Source organism: Megascapheus bottae, chromosome 10, assembly GCF_031878675.1.
Source record: "Megascapheus bottae isolate mThoBot1 chromosome 10, mThoBot2.hap1, whole genome shotgun sequence".
Lineage (NCBI taxonomy): Eukaryota > Metazoa > Chordata > Mammalia > Rodentia > Geomyidae > Megascapheus > Megascapheus bottae.
Window position 1 is genome coordinate 32,278,561 of NC_143518.1, and position 25,378 is coordinate 32,303,938.

At 43.1% G+C, this 25,378-nt stretch overlaps 1 protein-coding gene across 6 annotated transcripts in view; it reads right to left on the reverse strand.

The window, feature by feature from the left end:
- Pbx1 (PBX homeobox 1) overlaps positions 1 to 22,220 on the reverse strand; it is a 287,783-nt gene extending 265,563 nt beyond the window's left edge. For all 6 annotated transcript variants that reach the window (XM_090340578.1, XM_090340576.1, XM_090340574.1 and 3 more), the window contains exons 1-2: positions 21,816 to 22,220; positions 18,294 to 18,367 (exon numbers count right to left, since the gene is read on the reverse strand). In XM_090340578.1, the coding sequence (XP_090196704.1) occupies positions 18,294 to 18,367; positions 21,816 to 22,006 (265 nt within the window). In that variant the 5' untranslated portion in view covers positions 22,007 to 22,220. The remainder of the gene's footprint in view (positions 1 to 18,293; positions 18,368 to 21,815) is intronic.
- Positions 22,221 to 25,378: the final 3,158 nt, after the last annotated feature.

The following is a 25,378-nucleotide window of genomic DNA, read 5'->3' on the forward strand; positions in this document are numbered from 1 at the left end:
GAGGGAGAAGAACAGAGAAAGATTTGCAGAAGGAAAGAGACAGGGCATTTGTGGATGGGGATAAAAGGAAGGTGATGGAACCTGAACCCTTCATTAGTCAAAGCTGCTTCCCCTCCCACCTCTGTCTAGCCAGTTTCCTGATCTGATTATTCCTTATTTTTACACAGTTCTCATGTGCCCCACTGTCCTCTCACCTGCCATGGCATACTCTATGAAAACCCTCACAGTCCCTAAATCCAGGATCACCACTCAGAAAACAGAGCAACAATTCCAAGAACTTGTTGTCAATTCCAATAACTTGCTTAGAACCAGAAACATCACTCACATCAGATGGGAACGCATAGACACCTCACAAAGCAGTATCTTTTGAGCAGAGTACTAAATTTGAACCGTTTCTTTAGATGTTCAGTCCAAAAATTAATAAACAAATAAAGTTTAAAGTAGTTAAACTATTTGTGTCTTTTCCCTCTTTCTCCGTTTTTTTCCCTTTCCTCTTTTCCTTCCTTCCAAATTTCCCTCCGTTTTCTCTCTCTTTCTTTCATTCCCACTTGTCAAGTATCAAATACATACATACTCAGAGCTGAGGTCATAGGTCATAGTTCAGTGGTAGAGCATGTGCTTGAGGTCCCTGTAGCCTGGCAGGCATTGGAAGGGGAATGAAAGCTAGCTAATGTACAATCTACCATGGAAACTGGCAGTATAGGAGGTGACAGGATTCATGAAGGGCTTGATCAAGAGCTGCCCTGAAGCTCCTGCTGATTTCTCCCCAAGGTGAACAATTTAAGGACAGGGTCATTTCTTACATTCTTTGCTGTGCCTACAATTGAAGTAATGGATTAGGAAGGAATGGAAAAAGAATGAGGGCGAGAGGGAAATAAGGTAAAAATTCCCTCTCAAAATGGATGAGTAGGCATCTGAACCTTAGCAGCCCGGGTGTGGTGGCTTCCTTCTTCCCTGCAAGCATGTCTAGGTGGGGCTCCTCCTGTGGGCAGTGCTCACACGCTCTGGGAGGCTGGTGGAGGAGCCCTGGTGGCTGCAATTCAGGCTGCCTAGGAACCATGGAAGGAATCACACAGGTTCCCAGGCTAGCCTGCCAGGTCAAGAGTATACTAATGGGGCCCTGTCCTCTTACCCTGTGTGATTCAGGGGTCAGGACAGTTTGAATCCCCAAGAAAAGGGAGCCTATTCCTAAGCAGAGGAGAAAAGTGAAAAGGTAAATCTCCAAGATCACTTCTCTCTTTTCTTGGAAAAACTCAAGAGGTCCCTATCATTATGTTCTTCCCTCCTCCCTCACCTAAAAGGCCCCTTCATTTTTGGTGAACAAATTAAAAGCTGCTTCAAATAGATATATATATATATATATATATGTATGAATTCAGTAATCTACTGTGTTGTGTACTGCACATACAAATCCTGATTATCATTTTCAGGAAATCCATGGTCTAATAAGGGATTGGAATTTAGACTAATAATCACAATGAAATCCGGTGTTGGAGGCTTATAGAAAAGCCTATGACAAAGTATAATTATTTCTCTTATCTTTAAGGAGAATGCCCTTCATATCACTTACCACTTTCTTACTAGGGAGTATGGAAAAAATTTTGCATAGAGTTCATTAATGAGGGAGGCGAGAAATCTGCCTTCCTAAAAGAATGTATTTTTTTAACTTTCTATTTAACTTGAAACTGTTCTTATTTCCTTTTTTGCTTTTATTACCAGGAAACACAAAGTCAAAGCTGTAGCTATCTTCACTAGAGTTTGGAGCAAACAAGTTCTTAAGATAGTTGGGCATAAGTGAAACCTAGGGAGTTTATTATGAGGAATTATCTCCTGCATTCAGTGTTGCCTGGGAACATCTACTTGCGTTTTATTGTCCTGCTCTCTCTCTCTCTGAATTTTCTTTATTCTGTAGTAAATCCCCTGGTATCAATTGTACATTTCGGTAAGCTATTAGAACTGCCCTCTGAAATGAAATGAGCAAAACAAATAAATAAGATGCATAACCTGATTCTGCTTACAAATGCAAGAGAATATCATCACTGAGTATGGTATCATGCTGCCCCAAAAATGCAAAAAAAAAAATTCATACAACAATCAGGAAAAATGATAGGGAGAAAATACAAACACAAGAAATCAAAATGAAGCATGGAAACAGATACTGAGCAAGGGTGGAAGGATCTGAGCTGAATTTATTTTTATTTTGTAAACCCCCTATTAATGTCTTCCAAGTGTTTCACTTAACCATAATCGTATACAGAGATAATGACTCTTGTTGTTACTATTGTTGCTATTGCTTTAATTCACCTCAGGGATGTGAACATAGAGGCCCCTGCAATTGGTACCTGGGTTCCAGCTGCACCCAGACACGTCCACTCTCAGGAACATCACCACTTTGGAGAGGCAAATGCTCCATCCTCAGAGCTCAGACTACCCGCCAGCCCAAAGCAGGAGCTACTGCCTATGCTCTGACAACAAGTGTGAAGAGATGACTCCTAAGCCTTACCAACTGCAGGATGGTTCCATCTGCACTCACCAAGGTCATGAATGTGAGGGCTCAGCACCTCAAGTCCAGCTACACAGGTGGTAATGATAGAATAATGGCAGAAGCAGGAAGGATGTAACATGAACAGAACCCTTGAAGAAGGTTCCTGTCAAAATGGAGGGCTTCTGAAAAGGAACTAGGAAAGATAGCATATAAAACCATGATGTTCCAGACTATGCCTGTAATCCTAGCTATGCAGGAGGCTGAGATGTGATGATCACAGTACACAGTCAGCCCAGACAGAAAAGTACACGAGAGGGGCCAGGAGTTTGGCCTAGTGGTTAAAGTGCTTGCCTAGCATGCACGAATACCCGGGTTCGATTCCTCAGTACCACATACATAGAAAAAAGCTGGAAGTGGTGCTGAGGCTCAAGTGGTAGAGCTCTAGCCTTGAGAAAGTCCAAGGACAGTGCTCAGGCCCTGAGCCCAAGCCCAAGACTGGCAAAAAAAAAAAAAAAAAAGAAAAGTACACGAGACTGTGAGACTGTCATCTCCAGTTAACCACCAAAAAGTAGAGGAGTGGTTCAAGTGGTCAACGGTAGCCTTGAGTAAAAAAAAAAAAAAAGCTATTCAAGAATGCAAAGGCCCAGCTGGTGCGATGGCTCACACCTGTAATCCTAGCTACTCAGGAGGCTGAGATATGAAAATCAAGGTTCAAAGCCAGCCTGGGCACAAAAGGACCTGAGACTCTTATCTCCAATTAACCTCTAGAAAATGGGAAGTGGGGGTTGGCTTAAGGGTAGGGTGGTAGCCTTGAGCTGAAGAGTTCAGAAACAACACCCAGGCCTAGGGGTAGGGTGGTAGCCTTGAGCTGAAGAGCTCAGGGATAGCACCCAGGCCAAGTTCAAGCCCCATGACCCCCCCCCCCAAAGAGAGAAAGAGAGAAAGAGAGAGAGAGAGAGTGGGGGGGGGAGAAGAGAGGGAGAGAGGGAGACAGGGAGAGAGAGAGAGTGTGTGTGCAAGGTTCTGTGTTCAAATCTTAGTACTGTTTGTTCCCTACCCAAGCAAGTGAGAAGTGAGGGTGGGTGGGTGGAGACAGGTCATGTTAGCTGCCTAGAAAAGCAATCAGGCAGATGGCTTGAAGAAAATGGGTAAAGGCCAATGAGAATCGGAAATAGGCCCACAGTGCAATTTGGACATCTCTTACTAAGGCTTCACTGGCAAGCACAGCTTTGGGGCAGGTAAATTCTGAGGACCAGGACTAGAGATGAGTAGAGTTAAATAGTTCGTTTTGTTTTTCATCTGGACAGTGAAGTAGGATTCCAGTAGATTTTCCTAAACAATCATAATCACAGGGGCTTGATGGGAATTAGTCTTTGTATAGAAAATCATACACTCAGGAAACCTGTTCCAGCTCAGCCTCTCAATAGCTGTATGCATAAAGCGAGTATCCTGAACTCTGCCTCACATTAAAAACTGGAGTGACCACAGTGGCGCGGTACACAGTACAAACTGTGGCAGCGGCATTAACTGTTCCTGGGTGTGGACAGAATTCTCAGCGTCATAGACAAACAAAAACACTTGCGCAGCCATTTCTGCTCAGCTTCATTCCAGGCAGATCTTCCACCCTTCTCCCAGCCTGTCTGTTCCCCTCTGTCTACACCCTCACCCCCAGGACTGGTCCCTCCAATTCACTTGGAAGACATAAATACAAGGCAGTAGCTTTGCCATCCACATTGTTCTTACCTAGGCTGACTGCCAGGACAGACAGACTTTGAATCTGTCTGTGTGTTTCCCAGAGCACGGGAAGCCTCCAGGGCTGGCCTGTCCCCGTTGGACTGAACAGGCTCTCAGACCAGTTTGATCTAAAGAGACAGGCAGGTACTTCCTCACCAGCAGAAGGCCGAGATGAGAAACCCACCCCACCTCCTCCCCACCCCTAAGTCCCATAAACCTTCAGGAGACAGGCAGTCTAAAGCAGAAAGCCTCAAAGAGCATTTAAGTTAAGCCAATGTCTTCTACCAGCCAGGAAGCAGAGGAAAAAGCAAAGTAGTTATGGAAGGGGAGGGGATGAATGTGAAAGATGAAGCTAACCATGAAAATTTAATTTGTTAAAATAATGACTAGAGAATGACAGATAATGCACAAATTGTCTACATGCATTTATCAAATACATCATAAATGCATGTATGAATGAATATCTATAACTACATATGTATAGTTGTATATATACACACTTAACTATATATATGTGCACCATGATAAAAATTAATTCCAGCTTCTAGAAAGCATCGCTGTTTGTCTCTCTACCAGCAGGAACCCTGGGGCACAGAGGTAAATTTCAGCTTCCTCTTGGGCAGACTCAGGCCATGTAGCTTAAGCTACCCAGGTGAGCAAATGTCACAGAGCGCCTACTCAGCGAGTGGTAAATTCCAGCCATCCCAGGAAAATGCCAAGTAGTCTCAGGTCACAAGTTTGGCAAATAGCAATTTGGAAAGGGGGTGAAAAGGGGAGAGGGAACAAAAGAGAGTGAGAGGGGGAAAGGCAGGAAGGAAATGAAGAGGATTCCAGGGCTTAGGCAAAGGCAAGAAGGCTAAAGAATACATTAAGGACTCACCAAACACGGCACTTTTTCTGGCTGCCTGAGGAGAGAAAACTGGGGAGCTTTTGAGGCAGAGAATTAATGCCTAGATTTCCCAAGTAATGAGGAAATTCAACCTTCCTGCCTTTTAGGTATCCCACAGCCACTGAACAGGGAAATTCTGGTGAGGTCTACTGCAGGACTGGGCAGACTGGATGAGAACTAGATGGCACAAGAGTCTGTTCAAACAAAACAATCACCCGTCAAGAACATCTTCTCTACTGGAACTTTCTAAGAAGAAAAATAAAGTAGTGCAATTTAGACAGGAACATAGCATGATGACCCCTAAAGGCCTTGTCTCCAGTGTCTGGGTGGGGGAGAGGAAGCAAGTGCAGGGGGCAACAGGCAAGCCCACTATCAAAACCAGTTCTCTATTTTCTGGAGACCAGCAGGCATGGCGCTGGGCCTCTGAGAGCTCCTTCATGCATTCCTGTAAACAAACAAGTTAGATTGGAAGGCTCCAAAACTCCTTCTTCAAGTTGTTCAAGAAATCAAACCAGGCTTAACAAAAACAAATGTCAAAGCTGTTTAAAGTACATCAAGGTTCTTTGGGTTAAAATCTCCCCAAGGGAAGGTGGCTGTGCTCCCTGGAAATGTTGAGAGAGAAGATGGGAGGGTTTGCACAGTACCTTCAGATTATTTAACCCATTCCCATAGCATAAAGCAACAAATGGACTATTTATGGAACAGAACTGAAACAACATGGGGCCGAGTAAGAAGAGTCCCGAATAACCGTGCAAGCATATCTGCGCACACACACACACACACACACACACACACACACACAACCACCTGCTGAATTTCATTTCTGTTTGCACAGCACTGCATATAGACAACAATGGTCCTAGGGCCCCAAGGAGACTCTAGGCCTGGCTCCCCAGGAAAAAGGGGGTCTGATTGCCCTGCCAAAGAGGTCAGGGTCTAACACTCATTTAACAAAGAAAGCATGGCTTGTGAGAGGGTGAAGTTCCTGGCCTTATCACTCTTTGGGAGGAAAGGTGGAGGTCAGGCAGGACAGAAGTGGTGGGAGCCTTGGCGGGGGGAGGGGGGGCAGGTTGCACCCCGGGAAGTCTGAGAAGGGAAGCCGGGAAGCCATGGAGACCCTCCAGACACCACTGGAGGCACTGGTCCTGGTGGAAGGGGCCAGCTCCACGGGGAACCCGGCAGGCAGCAGCAGCGGAGTGCAGGGAGCGCGGTGCCGGGAAGGTCCGCGTGGAGCGCAGCGCTGGCGGGAGCAACCCGGGCACCTCCCGCGGTTCCCCCAAGCTGCGCGCGTCCACCTACCACGAACCCTGCGGATTTGCAAGAGGGGTTGCGGCCTTGCGCAGGCCCTGCTCCGCAGAGCCCGCCGTGCCGGGGCTGCCAGCCAGACCCAGGCGCCTCCACCTAGGCCCCGGCTTCCAGCATCCGCATGGCGTCTGAAATGGGGCCTCTGGCCTGAGCACCAGGCCATCGCCAGCCAGCCAGCCCGCCAGCCAGCTCGCCCCACTGCCGCCTTTTTCCCAAGTTTTATTTTGTGATGCATTCCCCTTCCACTCTTTCCAAAAGGGCTCCAAGTTCTCTTTCCTAACTGGTCTGACAAAAAAAAAAAAAAAAAATGGTTTCACATTTCTTAGATCTCCCTTGTTTGTTTATTGGGCTTTTTTTTTCTTTTTCTCTTTCTTTCTTTTCCTCCCTCCCTCTCTCTCTCCCTCTTTCTTTCTCTCTCGTCTCCTTCACCCCCATCTCCTGCCTGCCTTCATTAGGCCTGGGGATGAAACTGTTTTAATCAATTGCTCCCACGATATGGGACCTTCTCAGGCCTTTCTGCTTGATGCTGGGTGCAGCAGTCCAGCCCACACCCACCCAAGCAAGCATTTCCCTGGCCAGGGGTTAGGGAAGGATTACAGGCACTCTAGCAAGGGGCCCACACAAAGGAAAGCTCAGGCTGTGTTGCCTGCTCTTTGTTTTTAAATGTTTATTAAGGTAAGCAGGGAGCAAGGCCCTAGAGCCTCTGCAGGCATATGGTGCAGCCAGGAGTCAAGTCTACACCCGGGGAGCCACAAAGGCTTTTCTGCCTGAATGTAGGCACAGCTCATTGGCAGCGTTGCAGGGAGGTTTTCTTTGTGAGAGACAAATGACAAACACCAAGTTTCTATTCTATTAATAATAGTAATTATAAGGATTCTCTTAGAGACAACACTTGGTATCTCAAATCACCTAACGCTCTTAGGGGTATAAAAAAGCTACCTGACTCTTCATCCTCCCATCACAGGCCACTTAGAAAATGTATTCCTTTCACACATGGGTAGAATCAACCTTTCTCAGAATAAGACAGGCTCTGGAACTTTTCTTTCATGAAAACTCAAACAACATCTTTCTAAATATATTTCCAGGTTGAGTTTCCAGAAATCTCTCACTAACAGGTAAGTGGGACACAAATTATTTCAGTATTGTAGTGAAGACAAGTGTTGACTACCTGAGCACTCTCTAAGGTGAAAGGGAAACTCAGGCTCCCTAACTTCTGGCCGTCCACTACAGGAACTCAGAAAGGGAGACCGTACCTCCTGCAACCACAAATCCTTCTGTATTCTAAAAGATTTCCAGCCCAGAAACCAGCAGCTATAAACTCATAGCATAAGACATTATTTGTTTTCAGTCACACAGGTAGATTACACTCTACCTGGTTTTCCACTGGCCTTGGGACTGTAATGCTGAAGCTTCGCTAATAAACATTTTTCACATTCCACTAATTCCCACCTTCCTCCCTCCCAACCTGCCCACTTTGCCTTCTTCAATTCAGCTTGATTGATGGAAGTAGCTTTAACACCACCATAACCAGTTTTACATGATTGTCTAGAAAGGATTCATAGGATAAATCAGAACTGCCATCACAATGCAAAATAATTTTCTTTAACAAATGTGCAAACTGCTTCCCTCCCATGAACCCAGACTTTGGCAGAGGGCTTGTGACAAGGGAAAGCTTGGTGGCTTGTCACAGGCACCTCTACCAAGGTGCAAAACCTGGGACCTGGGAGGTTATTAGGGTTCTTAGAATGACATACTATGCCAATGCTGAGCCTCACAACTGTGAGATCCAGAAAAACTCTGTCCCGCCATGGAGTCCTCTGTACTCAATTCACCACATTCCAGCTAGAGAAGACAGGAAGGCTATTTTAGGGAACATTCTAGATTTTGTTAAAGAGAAAAGTATATAATGAAGAGAACTGGGCAGAAAGAACGCAAACAAAGATGCTCTAGGGAAAATATTCTCTCCTCTCTCTCACTGATGACCTGAGGAGAGTGTAGAAGTTTATTCCAGAAAGAGCGACCTCAGACATACCTTTGTTTTGGAGCAGGCTCATATATCAGGAACCACTTTCAATTGCTATGGATCAACGAGATCAAGCCAAAGAAGAAAACAACCAAGTATCTTCCTCTGAGTGCAAAAATTATTGCTTCCCCGCCCCCACCAAAAAAAAAAAAAAAAAGGAACACAGTAAAGTTTTATCCTAGACCAACCATTGAATGGTTGAGTTTCCAAAATGGTAGTAATAAGGCATGTGTCACTTTTGAGCCCATGAAATATAGCCAGCCCACACTGAGATATAAGTCGTAGCACAAAAAAAAAAAAAGAAAAGAAAAATGATGCAAATATACCTCATTAGTAACGAATGTGAGAGTAGGTGTTGGTGGCTCATGTTTGTAAATACTAACTCCTCAAGAGGCTGAGACATGGTTTGAACCAGCCCAGGCAGGAAAATCCATGAAACTCTTATCTCTAATAGACTCCCCCAAAAAGCTAGAGGTAAGAACTGAGGCTCAGATGTTAAGAGTGCTAGCCTGAAGCAAAAAAAGCGGGGGAAAAGAGCTCAGAAATAGCACCCAGGCCCCAAGTTCAAGCCCAAGGACCAACACACACACACACACACACCGCACGCACGCACGCATGCACGTCAAAGAAAAGAAACTGTTTATGATGATTTCAGATTGGGATATTTTACCTATATTTAGGTTAAATTGATGTACACTGTAGTTCATTTCACTTGCTTCTCTTTAGTTTATTATTTGTTGTTGCTCTTTTGTTGTTTGTTTTTAGTGGAGCTTCCAGAAAAGTTAAATCATTGAATCATTAAAATGGCTTGCCTGGCATTGTAATGCCTGCAATTCAATTATTAAGAAGGCTGAGATCTGAGGGTCATGGTTCAAAGCCAGTCTAGGCTGAAAAGGTGGTGAGACTCTCTTACCTCACAGATAAAATAGCCGGAGTGGATGTATGGCTCATGTGGTAGACTACTATAATCTTCAGCAGCAAAGACCAAATGAGAGCAAAAGGGCCATGACTTCAAGGCCCAGGAAAGCAGACTGGGACTGCACATGTGCTCCCAGAACAGCACTGTTCCCTCAGAACAGGCCGTGGGAGTATGCAGATACCTTTCACCTAGCCTACCCCAAGGCTTATTTTTCTTTACAGAAACAATAACTGCATAAAAGTGCAAGATTAGCACACACCTTAGACAGTCTCAAACTCTTTGGAGAACTCAAACCTCAAGAGAAGAGACTACATGGAGGAGTGTGGTAGTCAACTAACGAGAACGAGACTCCAGAGGAGAGGAGAGGTGTACTAAACTGTGCACACTTGCTAAGTGAGGAGGTGCTTTTTCTTGTGGTCTTGTTCAGTCTTTCAAGCAACCCGACTAACCATTGTTTTTACTGTACAGATAAGGAAACCAATGTTCACTTGGGCCAAGTAACTAATGTTAGCCCAGCTAAGAGTTGGCCCAGTTGGCCTGGAGAAGATAGGTCACCGATAAAAGAAAGGAACAGGAAAAAAAAAAAAAGTAGAATGCTTGGAGTGTTGAAGTACTTACAATAAGTTAATATTTGTTAACTATTGGCTGAATCTCTCTCGCCTCTCTCTCGCCTGCCCCCCCCTCTCTCTCTCTTCCTCTCTCTGTCTCTCTCTCTCTCTCCCTCTCTCTGTCTTTCACTCTCTCTCTGCTATTTCAATAGGTATTTATTTTTTTAATGTACTGACTGCAGCTACCCAGGATTTGATATCCCCTCAAAATCTAAACATAACTAACATGTGATACCCATACATTACATGGCATTTAACAAAATATTGAAAAGTTTTATAAAATCTTCCTGTATCCAGATAAAACATATCTACACACAAAAGCCATATGTGAACATTCAAAATAAACAAAAGTGGAAACAACAAAGGTGTCCACAAGTTGATAAATGCACAAATTATTGTTGCCAATCATGGAGTTTGCAGTGGAATATTATTTGGCTGTGAAAAGGTATAAAGTGCTCTCACCTGTGGGTTATAGCATGAGTGAACCTTGAGAACATTTTAAATAGAAGCATTTAGTCACAAGGCACCAAATATCTATGCTATATTGTATGATGTGTAGTTCTATTTAGGTGGCATGTCCAGAATAAGCAAAATACTTGGAGACAGGGTATAGATTGTTGGGTGTCAGGGGCCAAGCAGTGGATTCTAGGGAATGTGGCTGTACTGACAATGGATGATGGTTTGAGAGGATTCAAAATGTTCAAAAATAAGTCAGGCACTGATGGTTCTTGCCAGTAATTCTAGCTACTCAAGAGGCTGAGAGCTGAGAATCACAGGATCAAGCCAGCTCATGCAGGAAACTCTCTATGACTCTTAAGTCATTTAGCCACCCAAAGGCCACAATTGGAAGAGGAGCTCAAGTATAGCAGGGGGGACATGAGCTCTTGAACAAAAAAACACTAAGGGAAAGTGCCCAAATCCTGAGTTCAGGCCCCAGTACCAGCATGGACACAAACACACACACACACACACACACACACACACACACACACACACACACACACACACACACACCCCTATGCCAATCCAGTCCTGAAACTTGTACTCAGGGTCTAGGCACTGTCTCTGAGCTTACAAGCTTTCCTACCTGGGCTAGTGTCAAACCACAATCCTCAGATCTCAGCCTCCTGAGTAGCCAGAATTAGAGAAATGAGCCACCAGTGCCCTGCTGAGAAAATTTTTTTTTTTTTTTTTTTTTTTTGCCAGTCCTGGGCTTGAGCTCAGGGCCTGAGCACTGTCCTTGGACTTTCTCAAGGCTAGCGCTCTACCACTTGAGCCTCAGCACCACTTCCGGCTTTTTTCTATGTATGTGGTACCGAGGAATCGAACCCGGGTCTTCATGCATGCTAGGCAAGCACTTTAACCACTAGGCCAAACTCCCAGCCCCCTGAGAAAATATTTTTAACTAGAATATTATATAATGTCTCCAGTTGCCGCTGCTCATAAAACCCATCAACACAGAGCAGTCCTAGCTAGTTGAGTAGTGGTTGTTCCAATTTGAACAGGATTCATAGCCCTTGTCTCTGCTCTTCCCTCATCTTGCAGCCTAGCCTCAACCTTCTGGCTATATACAGCTAGTTCTCACTTTGAGAAAATGACAAGAGAAACAAAAGAAAGCAAGTCTTCATTCAGTTCAGCAAGTTTTGTCTTTTTTCAGCATGGAATTAGAGTCTTGGAACTCAGTCTGTAGGGACCATCTGCTGTAGGCCTCTCCATGTATGAGAACAAGGCCAGAAATAATAAAAAGCTACTGACGATGTATTGTCCTGAACTTCTATTTATACATCTCACCTCATTTGATCCTTACAGCAACCCTTTGATGTGGAGATCACTGTGCAGTTCATTCTTTATGTAAGGAAAATGAAGCACAGAGAAGTTTAACAACTTAAAGGACGCCACACAGCTAGGGAGCAGCAGATCAGGCAGTCTGGCACTAAGGAACAGATCCATCACTATGCCTCTCATAGTTTCTCCTAGACTATGCCTGTGGTCTTCCAACCAGTTACAAGCAGTTCTAGTGAAAGCAAGGATGTGAGCCACACACAGACTAATACCTGCTTCATGATAAATACTTCAAAAGGCAATGTGGACAAAACTATAGGCAAAACCAAGAAGGCAGGCTTTTCTGCCCATCCCAGGCTTTGATTTCTACCAACAATTGAGAGGTTGAAACAATGCAGCCAGAGGTAAGACCTTTGGGTAAGTCATTTCTGACCTCATTCTGCCATATTAAGGAGGTTTTAATCGTGTGACAATCTACTTCAGCACTTATTATTATTATTTCTTGCTTTTGTTTTGGGGAATAATCCTGCAAAGTTCTAAGAAGTCACATCTCTAAGGCACAGGCAGACATACCTACAAACAGAAGAAATTTTCCTCAAGCAAGATACCTGCCTATTTAATCATAGGCCAGAAAGGGGTGTTTCTTTGACCTCAAAGAATTAAAGCAACAATGTTCTATGCAATGCAGTATTAATCCTGGGGTAATTGGTAATAGAAAATACCAAGCCAGGTACCAGTGGCTAATGCCTACAAGCTATTCTGATGACTGCATCACAGTTCAAAGCCAGCTCAGGCAAGAAACTCCATGAAGACACTTATTTCCAACTAACCACCAAAAAGCTGGAAGTGGTCGTATGGCTCAAGTGACAGAAGACCAGCCTACAGTGAAAATGCTAAAGGACAACTCTTAGGCTTTGAGTTCAAGTCCTAGTACCAACACACACACACACACACACACACACACACACACCTATACAAATCATATTATAACCCATTATTTATCTAGTCCAGAAACACAAAACTTTACAACAAAATCATCTTTTAAAAATCAATCCATTATTGTATTTTTCATATCGTACCACATCATCTCAGGTATGAGATAGAGCCATAGCCAGAATTAGTACATTTCTCTATCTTTACCTAATAAAATAAAAACACATAGAAAGCTTTCTAGGTCATAGGAAAATGTAAAAGAGCTGTCTCTGGAGCTGAATCTAGTTGGATCTAACAATTGGTGCTTGAGGTAATTTTTTTTTTCTAAAACAGGAAAAGTAAGCACAGGCGCTGGTAGCTCCCACTTATAATCCCAGCAACTCAGGGGGCTGAGATCTGAGGATTATGGAAACCCCAGGAAAGAAAGTCTGTGAGATGCTTCTCTCCAATTAATCACTCAAAAAGTCAGTAAAGCTATGGCTCAAGTGATAGGGCCTTGAGCAAAAGAAACTCAGGAACAATGCCCAGGCCCGGAGTTCAAGCCCAGGATCAAGACCCGGGAGTTCAAAGCCCACATATAGGAAAGAAAGGAAAAGCAATCAAGTTCAAATACAGTCACATCCACCAAAATGAAGGACTATAGGTCTCCCAAAGACATGCAAATAAATTACCATCTCAAAAGAGGTAGCCATGCTTTGGATGATCAACTAAATGCCTTCCTGTTCAACATCCATGTTTTGGGTTATTTGGTTATGTAGAAGTATTTTTGCAATTTTTCCAACAAGAATATCAAGTTTATGGATGTCAACCAAACACAGAAGCAAAGGCACAGGAAGAGGCCTGGCACCAGCAGTGCATTAGATACCCAGCAAATAATGGGCAGTGTCCCTTGCCCAAAGCACAAGGCCAGAGCAAGCACCTTGCACCCTAGCTGGACATCATATCTTCTGTCCACTCCCCTATCTCTAAGGCTCACATTCCTATCATAAAAGCTCCTTCTGGAGTCCTCAGTGTAACCCTAAATCTCTCTCCTGTCTAATCATCACACACACACACACACACACACTCTCTCTCACTCTCTCTCTCTCTCTCTCTCTCTCTCTCTCTCTCTCTCTCTCTCTCTCTCTCTCTCTCTCCAATTGTTAGCACAAACAACATGAAATTTCCAAAAATTTCTTTCTGGAAGCTACATCCAAACTGATCTTTCTGGATCCTTTTCCCACTTCTCCAAAGCCTCAACTCACTCCTAAAAACTGGAAAACACCAAATACCTGGAGAGAAAAGCCATTCCCCATCACAAATTCACCTCAGATCAAGCCTGCATGTTGAACTGCAGGTCGACAGCTTCTCTTCACATTACTATAAATAATACAGTCTAACCACATCACTCTGGCCTGAGCCGACTGGGCCTGAAAGATGATCAGTTCAAACAGACTCGCAACTAACTAACTTTCCCCTCGTTCCATTTTTGTTTCTCTCCTTAGCCCTTCCGACCACCTCTACCTCTAAGAAAAAGGACCACATCTGTGGTCCATTCTACTACCAAGAAAAAACATTTGCATCTGTCCGCTATACATGCACTTTTACGAAAAGACACTCCAGCTTCAACTCCAAAAATGATCTGACCACAGGCTGACTGCTCCAAACTATCTAAAGTTATTCCACCCTGTTGTGCTCAAGGACTACAGCCATCGGGACCATTTCTCTGCAACACATAGCCTCCAGTATTCCCACATAACACACACACACACACACACACACACACACACACACACACTCATACACATGCATGTGTACGCACATACACACACATAAATGTATACAGACAGATTGTTTTCTAATGCTTTAAAGGGAAAAAATGTCTCATATTGTAATGGTTCAAGTTCAAAAGCAATATACATTTTTTTAAAGAGGATGTTAAAAAGAAAAAGAAATACAGTAGAACACTTAAAAACAAACCTTACCCATTTCAGGAGGGGGTGTTAATAGAGAGAGAACAAAAGGAGCAAAATATAAGTTTGTAATCTTCGCCAATGACTTCATTTAAGTTCTGTGCACATAATTCATGGAAGAACATTGGCTGAAAACTGCCATACACAGCTATAATATTCTCAAATTAAAAACTATTTGCAACAATTGTAACTACTCATTACTATCTGTAACTATTCTTTATAAGTGATCTCACTTTTTTTACCTCCTCCAGTTCTCTAACCTTCATACTTTTTCACATAGAAAAGCACACACACACACACACACACACATACACAAACAACAACAAAAAAAAAAAACAAGAAATGTTTAAAAGTATATTTGGGTCTTTCTTAGAAATTCAATATGTTTGATTTTTTTTCCATGCTCTTCTACCCCACAAACCAATTACCAGCACAAACATACACACGTAAAACTCAGCCTATTTCAATGGTGTCACTGATAAGAAATAGATTTTTTTAAGTATGATATTAAATGGTCCAAAACTCTATAAGACATTCCAATGTTGGAGAGTGAATGAGCAGATAAAATCATGTCTGAAATGAGACTAGCTATAGATCTTGACAAGGTTTTCTCGACGCTTTCTGGAACTGCTACCCGAGCATTTGGGGGCATTCTTTCATTTTAGCATTTTTTTAAAGCACAAAGCATCAAAATAAAACCTTACCTTGAAGCAAGAAGACACATGGGATCGTCTTTAAAAAGAAAAATCCCCTTAGTCAATTTCTAACTAAAATGTCCAGCCATCAACTATAGTTCAGATGATGCTGCCTACCTTAAGAACTAAGCATGCTTTTTGTTTTGTTTTGTTTTGAGTTCTAAAAGGTTGGTAAGGCATGTTAGCTAGATTTCCTATTTATTTCACACTCTTCAAACTAAAGTCATTACCAAAAACAAAAACAGGGAATGAATGCAATTCCCAAACTCCCCTAAAGAGCTCTGCCTAAGTAAGCCAAAGGCATGACCATCACTTACAATCTCCACAAACAAATCAAATAACCTCTATCCTGCTAGCACAACATACTAGCAGACTTGAAAGTCACAATAGGAAAAGTGCCCAGAAATGCACATGAACTGACCCCTTCCAGGATCGTTTCATGGGAAAAAATAAAGAGCGTGTGTACCTTTATTTTATATATCTTAGACATATCAACCGAATGGCAGAAATGCTGGCAGACAGCTTGAGGACTCACTCAGCACTCCCTGAACAGCCCTGAAATCAAAGGGGGCTGCTGTTCAACACACCACAGCTGACTCCAACCTTTAACAAAACACTCGCATTCCAGGAGAGGAGAGATTTCTTCCTTCCCTCAGTCCTTCCAACCAATACTCAAGGTGAAGATTAAAAGGGAGGCGGTCTGTTTTATTTGTTACTTTTCCTCCACTTTCATTCAGGGTGTCCTTCCTCCTCTGAATCCTAAAGTCCAGTATGTCTGGGAGTATTTGCCCCTTAACAGAGAAGATAACAATCCCTACACATTTCATTTACCTTATTTTATACACTGCTTTTAAAAATATACTACTCAAGAGACAGCATACAAAACTTTAACTGAGATATGTTACAACAGTATATGAGCTGACATGAGTGCCTTTTTGAAGCAAAATATATATTCTAATGATAAGGTTATTTTGACCATTACGATTACTTCCTATCACCACACTTTATTTAGCCAAGATTAACAAGAACCAAGCTTTTTAACCCACACCTGAACAGAGCTCTGTTCATACACCTTTGATCTACAGCCTCACTATGTTTGAATTAGGAAACTAGAATTCAACACTTTGGCTACAATACATGGTACCCCTCCCCCCCAGGATTCCTTTCAATAAAAATCAGATAAAGTGCCTCCAGAGATAAATTCTTCTTAGTCCCTATCTTTACATGTTCCTTCATATTTATGATTGGACATTTTATGAATCGACAGCAACAGGAACTCATATGTGATTAGAAACAAATTTTCCACAAACCCACGATCCAAAGTCAATAACCATCAGCTATCAAAAAAGAAAAAAAATTGGAGGAAGAAAAAAAAGAGAAGGGAAATACACATATACATATTATACATACTTAGGTTTCCTTTTCAGAGCTAGGAGGAAAAGAAAACCCTAGAAAGTGTGACAAACTGGGGGAGAGGAGGGGAAGCTGTTTTTAGATTTGTATGCATAATCTATAAATCTCTTAAAAGGGTGTCTCGGGGCTAAAATAATGCAATTAACAGCTTTGTAGTAAGGTTAGGCTTTGGCAGAGCAACCTGGCAGACTTGAATTTCTGAGCATTATTTCTCAGGTGCTTTGTCTAGGATTTTATGCATAACACAGATAACATGCAACCAACAAGCTGCTTCCTCATTTTCTATACAAGTAATTACCTATGTAGTCCAGAGTCACCCCTTGGAACCACATATTTAAAGAAGAAGAAAAAAAAACAAAAGAAGTACAGTGAACTCTAAGAAAGCCACTTACATGTGTACCCCCTTTTTATGTGTAACTCTCAATGTATATCAACCTGGCATGCAATCATATTTATTGTCACTTTCATTCATGTCATGCCCTTGCTTATATGGTTTAGATATGAATTATTGACTGTTACACTCCTTGTTGTAAGAAATAAATAAATAAATTGGATGTCAGCTACTCTGTACTGCTTTCAAGAGCGAGTGAGCATGAGGACATCAGAAACCTGAAGCAGAATCTCCAGCTTTCCAGGAGGGCCTTCTGGTCCCTGTCTTTTACACCCTGATTTCACATTGCCTTCTTAACTCTTTCTTCTTACAAGGGGAGAGATTTTCCCTACTTTGGAAAAATTAAGGATTAAAATAAACAAACAAGAGAATGTTGCTAATGTCCTTCTCAGACCATCTGCTGTTTAAGAACACCTCTGATTGATGACTGCTATTTTTTAATTGTTGCTTTAAAATTTAAATGCCCTCCTGGGATGTGTTATAAGTATGTTAGTCCATGATTTGAGGTCTAGAAAGTAGGAAAACAACAGAGGAGCGATCTCTAGGGCAGAATCTTTCTCCTACACCTTGCTTAAAAAACACACACACACAGGCCATTGAAATGCTACTTGTATATAGTACTTTCTACAACTATAATGACAACGCAGTCTTTCAAGAACCTCGTCTACTGTTTTACATGATTACAAGGAAAAATAAGTTTAATACTTCACTCAACTGCCAAAAGAAACAAATTAAAAATTTTAATTATGAGTCACAATATACTCATTCAGACACTAGACTTTTCGTTCTTAGCCTTTCTCAAAGCCATACCATTCTATATATTTTCCTGCACAACCTATGTTGTAGCATCAATTTCAAAGAGAAAGAGAGAGAGAGAGAGAGAGAGAGAGAGAGAGAGAGAGAGGAATTAAGTTAAGAAAAATCAACCTGCAATATCTGAAAATAACTGCCCAAGAAACTTGATACATATTTTAAAAATTTTTTCAAAAAAGAAAAAAACGAAGCAAGCAAAGCAGGGCTAGAATTTCCTCTAGTCTATGTGGTCAGCCTTGATTGTCCTTTTATTTGGAAATTTTAATATTTAATATGAGGTTCAGATTTGCTTAGTGAAGTGATTCAGTTGGCCAAAGAAAAATGCCAAAAGGCTGGCTTCTTATTTCCTACCTGTTTTTTCTTTGATTTCACACAACACATTAAACAAGGCAGGCTTCATTCTGTGGCAGTTTAAAGCATGTTTTCTGCAAGGAAAAACAACAAGGAGGGATTAGATGGACTCTGAAGATCAAACCACTCATAAAGTAAGGGAGATAACTGACCATTTAGCTGAAACTATATGCCAAGCATCTCCGTGTGGCATGCTTCAATTGTTTTTATGACTCCATATATAAAATCCTCAGCATAGCAAAAGAAATAATATTAATTAGCAGCGGAGAATAAGGATTAAACCACAGAAGTAACCTAAATGATGCCTATTTAAGACAAGGTTTGAATTTTTTTAAGTGGTTTAATCAAAAGTGAAATTCTTAAACCAGTAATCCTGTTCAGGACAATGAATACAGCAAAAGCAAATGCATGGGTTAACAGTTGTGTATAATCTAGGCAACTACTACAGCCAGAGAGCTGCCTGCTTCTCCGTCTGTGTGTGTTTTCAAATTTAATTCATCCATGTGTTCGAATTCATTCTGCAGAAGCCCTCGTATTCTCATAAACACAAGATGCTTGAAAGGTCTTTTGAGTGGAACTGTCAATTTATAAAATTTCAGTCCCCAAGTTAAAGAGTATGGAAATGCATTGCCAGGGGGCAAACATACCCATATGGGGAATGAATTCATTTCTCTGTGTTCACATTATGGCTCCCGCGCACACCGCTTATTTGCAGGTGTTGAAATTCAATTATTTACAATTAGGACCTTGCACCCACTGGGGAAAAAAGAAATACCATTTTTTTCTTTTAGATCAGTGATTTACCTGGTTCCAGTGGCCGTGGGTGTTTGTACCATGCACGGGAGAAACAAAACAATACCTTCCCTTCTACTTTATTATGGAATCATTTAGCAGAATGAGATTGTTTTGAAAACAAAATACTGATCATATCAGCTATCAGTGAAGGGAATTCTGTTGACTAACTAAAATTTATGTGTAAAGATAAGTAGGAATCCTTGGCACCCAAAACCACCAATTATTTTTTTTAATCCCTTTGAAAGTTTGAAAAAAATACACAGACATCCTCATAAATAAGAGAGATTACAAACATGCTGTATGTACCATATAACAAGAGAGTAATAAACTCAGAATTCAACTGTATCAAAATGCACCCATACCTTTCATCTCAAATAGTAATGCCTTACTTTGGATTCAAATGCACATTATAAACTTGTGATAGAGAAAGGGAAATCAAAAGAACACAATGTCTGCTAAGTAGAGTTACATTGTTTAACTAAGAAGAAGAAAAGGAAAGTGTGCTAATCCTCAGTCAGTTCTATATAGAATTGGTAGGGAAAAAAAAGGAAAAGATTTAAAGATCCTATTGGATCCTCTAAAATAGTTTTCCCTAACTGTATTCTTATGCATAGGCCCAAATAACAAACAAAAAAATTGGCAAGCAATATGGAAGCAGTGTACTTTCATAGTGCACAGATGAATTTACAGAGAGAGAACTGGGAATTTCCCCTATCCCAAAACTGTATCTGATCTTTCCCAGCATCTAGGCCATTAAAGGAGAACCTGCTGAGCAGTGTTTGTCCTGTTCGACACACACAAGAAAAGAGACTAAACCTCAGAAAAGTGGTCAGTCTCTGTTCCTACCTCCCTCTTCCACTCTGCAAACTTGTTACTAACCCAGTGTACTGCCGTGTGTGAGTTTATTTTTCTGAAGCAATATTATGGAGAGATCTGTTGTGACTCACAAGAAAAATTGCCAGTGGAATATCTTCCATTGATCATTCACTTCTCTGCAGATAATAAAATTCAGAGAGAGCACCAAACAATTGCAATAATAATTTAAATCTTCCTTGTATTATTAAAAAAAATCAGAAGTCCAAGTTTTTTAACATTTCTAAGTTCAAGCCAATTTAACACTGGTACTCTTGAGTTTACATGCTGCATGTGCTAGCTGCTAAAATTGAGTATAATTTATAACATCCATGCTTTTAGTCACTTCCCTCATTTTCTCAGCTCAGATTCCTATTTCCCTTAGGCAAAATTATATATTTTATATACCTATATAAATAATATACAGTATCTTCTTCATAGAACTAAGTCACTTGAGCTGTAGTAATTTTGTATAAAGAGGTTCAAGAGATTTTCAGACTAAACACACAATAAACTTCAGGGAAGAGTCAAAGACTTAACAAAGCTGCCTAATTTCACAGACATATGTTGTCATTAGATTTTTTTTTTTAATTCTTTCTTTTGAGTTGGACCTTGGGCAAGCTGTTAGTAGATTGCCACTCCAGCCTATGTTTTATTTTGAAATGAGGATTTGCTGTAAAATACTAGTGTGGAGAGCTATTTACCTGGTAGTAAGTTGTCAGGACCCTACAGTCTCTTTATTATGGTTTTGTGAACGAACATCTTATGTCCTGTGGTACTGAAACGCATAATATTCACACAGTTGGCTCTGGGCATTCTATCCTGGAGAAGCTGGGGGAAGGAGACTGCTTGATTTGGGGGGACTCCTTCCCATCTATTTTTTTTTTTTAAAAGACCACAGATAGAACTAACTGCTTATGTGCTAGGTGTTAAGAAAACTAACTTAAATTAGGACACAGCACAGTTAAGCTGAAAATCCGAGTCTTCTAAAACTCAGCCAATACGCCTAAAAGCAAAAAAGGATCTTTCCTCCCTTCTCATTAGCTTTCTCTATAAAAAACAGAAATAAGTGAATGCAAAGTTATTTTCTGGAGAGCTGACAAGTCCTGACAAAACAACAACAACAACAAGCCCACTCTGCTTTTTTGTGGTTGTTTGTTTGTTTTGGATTGGAGGTGGAAGGGAGAGGGGGGGAACCACTGGAGGAGTCGAGTGGAGAGAGAAAAGAAAACTCCCTGATGTAGGTGGGAAGTGAGCGCCATTGGCAAATGAAGTGTTCTTGGGACATTTTATTTTGCAATGGTAGGGAGTCTTCCAGCTGGAAAGCAGGGGACGGGGCTCACCACTGGACAATTGTGCTCTCTCAGACTTTGTTTTTTGGGGGGGGTTTTTTGTTTGTTTTTTAAGGAGAAGGGGGGAAAAAAGTGGCGAGGGCCGCTTGAGGATCCCCTTGGCAGTGCTTTCGGCTGTGCTTCAGTGTTTGTGTGGCTATACACGAATACCTCCGTGCTCTCCCTCTCCCTCTCCCTCACAATGTACACAGACACATCACAGCATGGTCGATTACACTTTCGATAACAACGCTCCTTTCCATTTTACTCCTCCGCCATGGAGTTGCTTAGAGAGAGAGAGGGAGAGAGAGAGAGGGAGAGAGGGAGAGAGAGGGGGAGAGGGAACATTTTAAAAGAAGGCGCTGTGGTGGATTCCGTTCCCATTGTTTTCCCCCAGCGAGAAGGAGAAAAAAAAAAGAAAAAACAAAACAAAAACCCAAAAAAAGCCATAAATAAATAAATTTAAAAAAAAATAAAATAAAGAGAGCGAGAGAGGGCGAGAGGGAGAGAGGGGAGAGAGGGCGAGCGAGGCGCCCCGTCTCACCTGGCCTGCGCCTCATCCAAACTCTGGTCGGTGATGGTCATGATCTGCTGCAGGATGTCCCCGATGTCCTGCTTGCGCCCGCCCTCCCCCTCGGTCCCCGCGGCCCCGTCCTGCAAGTGCTGGGCCAGGCCGGGGTGCGCGGCCATGCCGACCCCCGCGTGCGCGTGCATCAGCCGGGGCTGCTCCTCCATCGCCAGGCCCGCCGCCCCGGCGCGTCCGCCGCCCCTGCGCTCCGATCCCGGGGAAGCCGCCGCCGCCGCCGCCGAGGCGCTGCTGCTTCGGCTGGGCTTTTTTTTTTTTTTTTTTTTTTTTGGATCCTTCAAGCTGTCTTCCAATCCTTTTCAGGATGCACAGGGCAGGGGGGGAGAGGGAGGAGGGGGAGGAGGGGAAAAAAAAAAACAAGAAGAAGAAAAGAAGAAGAAGAAGAAGAAGAAGAAAAGAAGACCCAAAAGAGGGGCCAAAAAAAAAAAAATCCCTTTGCCTCTTTTAGAGGCTGGTGGGAGGAGGGGGCGGGAGGAGGGGGAGGGGCGGGGGGAGGGGGAGGAGGGCGGGGGGGGAGGAGGGTGTTGACTCCAAAAAAAAAAAAAAAGAGAAAAAAAAAAAGGCAAGAAAAACAATAAATAAATCAACCACCTTCCCACTTGGCGGAAAAGAAGAAGGAGAAGAGGAAGGAGAGGAGGAGGAGGAGGAGGAAGGCGCAATCAGAGCCGCCCGGCTCGCAGTCCGGGCTCCGCTGCACGGCAGGAATGGGCTCCCGGCGCTTAAATCGGCGGCTTAATCCTTTTGCAAATATGCATCGATCGGGAGGAAGGAGCGCGAGGCCGGGGGCCGGCGGGGCAAACTTTCCCCCACCCCCTGCGCCCCCACCCCCACGCCGGGCCGGAGCGAGCTCGAGGGGGGGCCGTGGCCAGAGCCAGAGCTCCCCAGCCACGGCGGCGGGCGCAGCACAAGCTCTCTCCTCCTCCTCCTCCTCCTCCTCCTCCTCCTCCTCCACCACCACCACCACGTCCTCCTCCTCCTCCTCCTCCTCCTCCTCCTCCTGCTCCTCCGTGTCTCTGCAAACTCCAACAGCGCCGTCAGCCTCCTGCTTTTGTTTAGCTCAGGCTCAGGACTCCAGAAACGTACACAGAAAAACCACAGCCTGAGACCAGGAGGAGGAGGAGGAGGAGGAGGAGGAGGAAGAGGAGGAGGAGGGGGGTGGAGGGGGGACAAGGGGGGAAGAGGAGGAGGAAGAGGAGGAGGAGGATGCGAAGGAGGAGAGAGGAGGGGGAGGCGGGGAGGGGGAGGGCAAGGGGGCGGGGGAGGGGAGGAGGGCTGCAGGAGCCACGCCTCCACCCCCACGATTGGCTCTTAGCGGAAGGTGGGCCCCGCCTTCTCTGTCTTCCCTCCCGGCCCCTCCTCCTTGGCCTCCTTGAGCTCCTCCTTACCCGGCGCCCTGTCAATCAGAGTTCAGAGGTGGGGTGGGAAAGAGGCCGAGCTCCTTCCGAGTCTCCGGTCCTTAAAGGTGCCGCGGTGCCCTGGTTGCAGAGCAGCTTCCTTCCACCGCCCTCGCCCGCCGGGCTGGGACTGCGCCCTGCAGGGACGCGAGGCTCCGCTCCGTGCAGAATCACCGAGCCCACGCGCAGGAGCGCGGACGCTGCGCCTCCCGGGCCCGCGCCCTGCTCTCTCCGGGCTGGAACGCTGCTCTTTAAAACGAGATTCGTTTACATCCTTAAGACCTCAGGCAAAGAGGGAAGAGCAGAAAGTTTGTCAGCCGGAAGGAGTTAGGAAACACAATCGAGCTGTTAATAAAATTAATAATGAGCTCGAATAAACGGCAGATTCGATGACAATGTGTAAAGCGCAGGCTCTACCAGAGTGAAGTTAAAAAGAATACCGAATGGTGTCATTTCTGCAGCAGGAATACTTAATATGCACACAAGGAAACTGAAGAAAGCTGAAGAAAAAGAGATTACTAAATAAGTTCACCAAATGAAAGTAGTTCAACATTTCTTCTTCCCCTGGGGGAAATTAGTTATTTGGCTTAAATGCTTAATAAAGAAATGCATTATCACAGTCTGGTTCCAGTTTTTTAATATAGTTTAATAAGCATTATTAACTGGGAAAAGAAGTGAACTGACATTTATTGAATGCCTACTATGCACAAAGTAATTTACATAAGTTATTTTATTTAATCCCACGACATCTATGTGAATTAGGGATTATTATTCTCAATTTACAGAGGGGTGACTCAGAAAGGTTTAAATAACTTATCCAAAGTCCACAGTTCCTAAGTGTCAAAGCTGAAATTCATACGCAAGTGTGGCTTCCTCCAAAGGCCCAGTGTTCCAGCTGACAAGAGTTGGCTTCAAAATTAACAGAAATGTGGGAAGAGTGTGAGAGTCGGTTGTGCATGCATTAATGACTAGCAGGAAGAACAGGTCTTCAAACAAGATAACTCAGAAAGCCTTAAGTAAATAAGTAAATAAACAAAATGGAGTCAGTAAAAAGCCAATCAGAAACCATGATGGAAGGCCCAATTCTAAGATCCATGAGAAGCACAGATTTGTCCCCAACTGTTCATTAGTTGAGGCAACAGGGAAAATCATACAGGGCATATATGCACAATGGCCATACCATAAAACAGTCTGGCAGTCACATAGGAAGAGCCCTGACTGTTTTGGAATATAAAAGATTCCATTGGGGGCCGGGAGTTTGGCCTAGTGGTTAAAGTGCTTGCCTAGCATGCATGAAGACCCGGGTTCGATTCCTCAGTACCACATACATAGAAAAAAGCTGGAAGTGGTGCTGAGGCTCAAGTGGTAGAGCTCTAGCCTTGAGAAAGTCCAAGGACAGTGCTCAGGCCCTGAGCTCAAGCCCAGGACTGGCAAAAAAAAAAAAAAAAAAAAAAAAAGAATCTCAGGTTCTGCACCTTCTATCTGGTGAATATAATGTAACCCTTCTATTAATTACAATAAAAATATATGAAAAAAAGAATCTCAGGTCCTTTAAAAAAAAAAAAAGATTCCATTGGGGGCCGGGAGTTTGGCCTAGGGGTAGAGTGCTTGCCTAGCATGCACGAAGAAGACCCAGGTTTGATTCCTTGGTACCACATACATAGAAAAAAGTCAGAAGTGGTGCTGAAGCTCAAGTGGTAGAGCTCTGGCCTTGAGAAAGTTCAAGGACAGTGTTCAGACCCTGAGCTCAAGCCAGGACTGGCAAAAAAAAAAAAAAAAAGATTCCATTGGGTAGACAGGTCTTCCTGGGTGATGTCACAGCCCAGGGAAATGCAACGAGCCTCTGGAAACCTCAGTATGGCCAATCTGCAGAATGGAAAGCAGCCTTTCCAGGTATTTTGAAAGCTTCTAATAAAATGTTCTGCGTCTCATCAATCATTATGCAAAAGTTTGGCAAGATAGGGGGCCCTTAGGAAAGCATTTCAAAGCAATTCTTAACAAGCTACTTGGCGCTTGTTGGTCTGCGGGAATGCAATAAGGGTATTAATTGCAATCATAGTGTAATATTACTTAACAATCATTTCATTCACATACATACCCAGACTTGTAAACTGTTGTTTTAATTAA